The sequence below is a fragment of the Lolium perenne genome, chromosome 4 (genome assembly GCF_019359855.2).
Source record: "Lolium perenne isolate Kyuss_39 chromosome 4, Kyuss_2.0, whole genome shotgun sequence".
Taxonomy (NCBI): Eukaryota; Viridiplantae; Streptophyta; class Magnoliopsida; order Poales; family Poaceae; genus Lolium; species Lolium perenne.
In genome coordinates, this window is record NC_067247.2 from 125,641,704 (window position 1) to 125,647,293 (window position 5,590).

General features: G+C 44.6%; 1 protein-coding gene across 1 annotated transcript; it reads right to left on the reverse strand.

The window, feature by feature from the left end:
- Nucleotides 1–2,159: 2,159 nt before the first annotated feature.
- LOC127293841 (serpin-ZX) lies at nucleotides 2,160–4,368 on the reverse strand. Its single transcript, XM_051323527.2, has 2 exons — nucleotides 3,738–4,368; nucleotides 2,160–3,148 (listed from the first exon to the last, which is right to left on the reverse strand). Exons 1-2 carry the CDS (start codon nucleotides 4,152–4,154, stop codon nucleotides 2,363–2,365), a joined length of 1,203 nt encoding a protein of 400 aa, XP_051179487.1. The 5' UTR covers nucleotides 4,155–4,368; the 3' UTR covers nucleotides 2,160–2,362.
- Nucleotides 4,369–5,590: the final 1,222 nt, after the last annotated feature.

Consider the following 5,590-nt stretch of genomic DNA (forward strand, 5'->3'; position numbering starts at 1 on the left):
TCATGAAGTCACTGATGCTCTTGCTTTCAATTGTAATTTGATTCCAAGTTAATAAAAATTCTTTTCCCCGCAAAAAAAAAGATACTGCTGACCTTAGGTCTGAGCTTGAAGAAAGGTGTGGAGAAGACTTTGGTTATGTAGGTTCGTAGTGAGCTTTGCCCAGTGCTTATCTTGATTTTGTAACCAGAGCATTGTCTGCGCATGCAATCCTTCTCTCATGGATCTAACTTTGCAAAACCATTGTTTTCACCCTTTCTTGCAGAGGCGTGAGAGCGAGATGGCTCGGCCGCCGGCGAAGAAACAATAGATAAAAAATCAGCTCGAAGGCAAGCGGATCTGCTTTGCAGAGGAAGCCACAACATGTTGATGGGGGCGTGACGGAGATGGGGCGTGTCTTCAGCCAGCGCTGAAGCTTCATGGTGATGGGGGCATGATGGAGATGCTCGCGCCGTTGGGGCCTTATGCGGAGTCGGTGATGTCTGCAGATCCTCACCGACAAAGGAGTTGGGCAGTTTCCCCTCGAGTAGCTTGGCTGGGTTGATGCAGCGGAGACAGTCTTGAGCGCATTAATGAGCTCAGATGCGGTGGTCTGTGCACTGTTACAATACTCCATACGGTATGATCGTGTTACAATACTTATGTTGCAAGTATGTCCATCATATCATTCACCTAATGATATGACCTCATTGTCAATGACGTGTGTATCCATGATTAGGAAAACCTCGACCAACTAGCGACCTCAATGAACCAATCATGCACTTGCGTGCTAACCAGGGACAGCTGGTTGTTTACAATACCACACGTGTATTAGTGTTTTCCTCATAATACAATTATAGCATGGCACGAAACAGATTATGAACATTTGAATATATAATATATCCATCATTATTTGTCTCTAGAGCATTATCTCCAACAGTCGCCCACTTGCACTAGAGTACAAATAATCCGGCCATATTTATCACTCATCATAACACCATACACCTATGAGCTTATGAATATGCTTTAGTTGTGGAACGCGTTGTTTTAGCGTCCTGAATCCTCAGATTCACATGTTCTTTGCAAATCCATAATGTCATCTAGTTTGACATTTATTTCATCAAAATGATAACTCTTTTATTAGTTTCTGGCTCCTTAAGTGAGACTTTCCTTTCTCGTATCACATGATGTTTGGTTTAGTCAAAGTGACGTTTACTATATTCTTCATGAATACCGGCAAAACATACTTTAGCGAAAATCCAATTTTCTTAGCCTCTTATCAATGTAGATCTTGATGGTGATGTATTGGATACTCATCCATCATCCATTTCACCTCTTGATGTGGTATTCTCAATTTCCTAGAAATTCGATAAATACCATGGTCAATATTTTTCTCAGAAAATACTTCGGAACTAGTTCTTCTAAAAAGAACTTAGATCACCTTTTGTCATTCTACAAATCAAGACTTAATGATAGAACCCTATGTCACGAGGGAATATCTTGTGCTCCCACCCCTTCGTATGCTACGGTTGCTACCGTATAAAAAATGTATTTTATACGTGTTAAAAAATTATACGAAAAATTGTGAGTGCTCATGAAGTATGTTCCTACAACATTTCAAAATTTCATGTCCAAATTCGACATGGACACTGAGAAACAAAAAGAGAAAATCAGCATAAATAGTGTCATTCTCTGATTTTGTCTTTTTTTGACACTAGGTAGCACTATTCATGCGGATTTTCTCTTTTTTGTTTCTCATTATCTATATCGAATTTGGACATGAAATTTTAAGATGTTGTAGGAACATACTTCATGAGCACTCACAATTTTCCGTATAAATTTTTGACACGTATAAAATACTTTTTTTTATACGGTAGCAATCGTAGCATACACAAGGGGTGGGAGCACTAGATATGTTCTTCCTATGTCACAACATCATAATTGGTAGACATCTCTGCTAACTTTTGGAAATGTAACAACCAGACAACGTCATAATACTCATATGTTTATGTTGAGACTCAATTTCAGCTGTTTTAATTAGGAATTTAGGATGCACATATAATGAATACAACAAATTATTCAGCCTATGTTGATGAACATATAATGAACTATCTTGTTCTAATTATACATAATATATTTTGAACAAATTTAAGGTTCATTTGTACTTTGTCATATTCAGTTCAAGAGAGAGACATATTTTTTTGAACAAGCAAAAATACCGAAACCCTGATTTGAAGACACGTTACATACATCCAGCAATCCACAATTTGAAAACAGAGTTACATAAGGAAGCCTCAGTTTTGAAACTGAAAAAAAGTTACTCCATAATTTATTCGAGAGGCCATAATATCACACAGTAAAAGCCTTGCGATTCAGAGCAGATGCACTATGCAGCAAGTAGAGGATTGAGGACGTGACCAATAAACAGCACCACACCAGTCAAGTCTTCTCTGATCATAAAAAGGAAAGGGTGATCCGCGACAAAATCCATCTTCATTGGCGGGTCTAACGGTAGTGACATGAGCATAATCGTTACCGCAGTCGCAGCAGCAGCCTCTGTTCCTTCTTCATTCACTTCGACAAATGACTTATGGAAAACAGATGAGATGCATAATTTCTGTTCTGAATCCACCATCTCTGAAAGATCGGCTTCGGTGCTGAAAGGAAGATGTAGCCCCAAACCTTTGAGCAAATTGGACGCCTCAAATCCAAACGATATCTTAAACTTGGGAAGCTTGAACTGTCCGACCGGAAACTTCTCGGTTGGGATATGCTTCTCGAGGAACTCTGGTTCAGAGCTCACCCTTTCGGCTAAGTTCCAGAGACCATCAGGTGCATCTGGCAGAAGTATGTACATGGAGAAGCGTCGCAGGTCCCCGCCTTGCCGGTAAGGAAGCTTAAGTACCTTCAAGTTGTCGCGAGACGAAATATACTGCTCATCTGTGCTAGACATGAATGGCGCTTGTACTGAGCTCCCGTCGAGAAGGTGGAACTCGCCTTCTTTGGTCTTGGATGCATCAAATTCCTCGGTCCAGGCTCCCTTGAAATAAAGGGCGTTACCAAGAACAAGTCTAGTGCTACTGTCGACAGATCCTTGGGGAAGTATCTCTTTGATGAGACCTGCTGTGAGTTTCTCCACCCATGAGTTTACTTCACCTGCAACTTCAGCAGCCTGGACCAATGAAAGACAAAACACATCAATACATACTTTCTCAGACTGCACATTTTTGTGGGATGTAATCACAGCACACCTGCATCTAGGATGTTCATAGGAGCATTAAGATCTGTGGTAGCTCTTTTCTTTCTCTCAAATAATTTCTTTTTTACATCTCACGCAATACAATCAAACAATATTTTATAACATTAAATATATATAGGATTTCAATATTTTAAAATTTATAATTGCACACAAAATTGTCTAGCTATTTTTCCCACTTTCTTGTAGTTATTTTCTTAGTGGCTTGCAAAGTTTTAAATCCATAGATTATATAGTTTGAGAGATATAAATTTTTTTTAAACGTGTGGGTGTGTAGTGTCATAATATTCACTCACAACTTCTCGAAACTAACTTTTAGTACGCTTTTCAGAACCATATATAATACAAAATCCAGTTGCACTTTCCATTGATGACGAAACAGCAGTAGCAACATTTTATTTTTTGAGCTGACAGTAGCAACATTTTGGTATATTGTCCCTGCTCTAATAAAAATCGCTGTGTTTAATTGGACAAACGGACTAATCAGCAGCAACAGATACATTACCTTAGTTTGGAAATCGACGGAGTTTGTCTCGGCCTTGTACTTCCCAACGGCGACCTCCTTGAAGGACGGCTTGAGCGGCAGCGACGTGTCGACGAAGACGCCGTTAGCAAACGCGACGCGCGGGCCGCCCTCCACCGACGCGTCGGCAACAACGAGCTGCACGACCCGCTTGGCGAGCGCGTGGAGGCTCTCCGCCTCGCCTGGCCCTTCGGCACCAAGCGCAGCGGCGAGCTGGTCGCGGGTGGCGCCGCCCGCGCCGGCGGCGACGAGGCTGAGCGCGACGTGGAGGGAGAGCGGGGAGAACGCGGCGTTGCCGGCAGCACCGTCGGCGTTGGAAGGGGAGGAGATGGCCGAGGCGAGGCGGAGGGCGAAACGCGTCTGGCGTGCGATGGAGAGTCGGATGTCGGTGGTCGCCATGGCCGGGGTCGTACCGTAGGGATGCTTTTCTTTGAATTTTTGGTTGGTTGCCCTGCTAAGTGCTAAGAGGTCTCGATGAATTTAGAGGCGGAGGCGTAATCACGACTTCAATTTCAGACGACAATGAGAAGAAGTCGAACAGCAGGAAACCGGCCGCGTGTTGGGGGTCTCGTGGAGGTGGCGGCACAGGCTTCGTCCAGCTTCCAGCGATGATACTCTTTTTAATTGTAGGTAGACGATGAATATAAACTATTTAACTTTCAGAAGAATAGTCGTCTTCTTTCTTCAGAGAAACTGCAGATAAGATGATAAAACTAGTGGTACGTGGCCAGAATGCACTAGAAGTGGACACATATTACTTCCAGAGACCAGACGGCCTGATCTAAGCTATGAGCTGCAGGATTCTTTTGGGCTTGTGCTTATGCATAAGCCAGCTTATAGAAAACGGCGGAGGAAACTGCGGTGGGAAGAAACTACTAGAAACTAGTTTCTCCTATTCTTTTGGGCTTCTAGAACTTTGGCTTATTTGATGTGTTGAGATGTAAAATCTCTCTAATGCCCCTTAATTTGAATATGCGCTCTAGACAAGTGCTGTATGTGTTATTTCATACTGGAATTACTACAGCAGAATTCAGGTCATATTCAGATAACAATTGCAATCAAATTGAGCAGCAAAACATTCGGAATCAATTGACCAACAAAAATCTGGAGGAGCTACATTGCTGAGAAGGAGGAGATCGATGAAGCACGTTCGGGGCGAGGTTGCGCGCTGGCTAGGGAGGTCGCCGCCCCAGGAGGACGACGCCGACGGTCAGCCGTCGGGGGTTGAGCGGCCAGCTCATCCTCGACGCGGACGTGTGGATGCAGTCGAAGGCGCGGGTCGCTGCTGGAGATGGGGCCGAGCGGAAACGGAAGGGGAGGAGGCGGGGAAGGAGCTTGGTTGTGTCCTGTCGGAGCAGCAGAGCCGGCGGCGGGTCCGGCGGTGCGGCGGCGGGTCCGGCGACGCTCGCGGAACCCTAGCTCGCTCGGGCCTCGCCCTCGCTCGAAGCGGTACCGCTCTGGAGCGATACAATTTTTCTTTTCTTTTTTCTTTCATCCCCAAACAGTACCCCTCCGGAATGGCATTCTGGAGTAAATTCGAGCAACAACAGGGGCAACCCTGTGTACCGTTTCGCGTCCGCGGGGAGAAGCTCGGGAAGCTCTCCAGAAACACGTCGCGACCAGATTCTCCGTATAGACAGGAAGTGGGCTTCTCGGTGGAAATAAGCTAGTCAGAAGCTGGAGAGTTCTTTTGGGCTTCAGCGGTGCACCACCTCGAAGCTGGCCTAGAAGCCCAAAAGAAGTCACCCTTGACCATCTCCCACAAGCACATAATAGCATGCATGCCATGGACCCATATTACTGACCCGGCTTTAAGACACACGTCCTAGTCATCT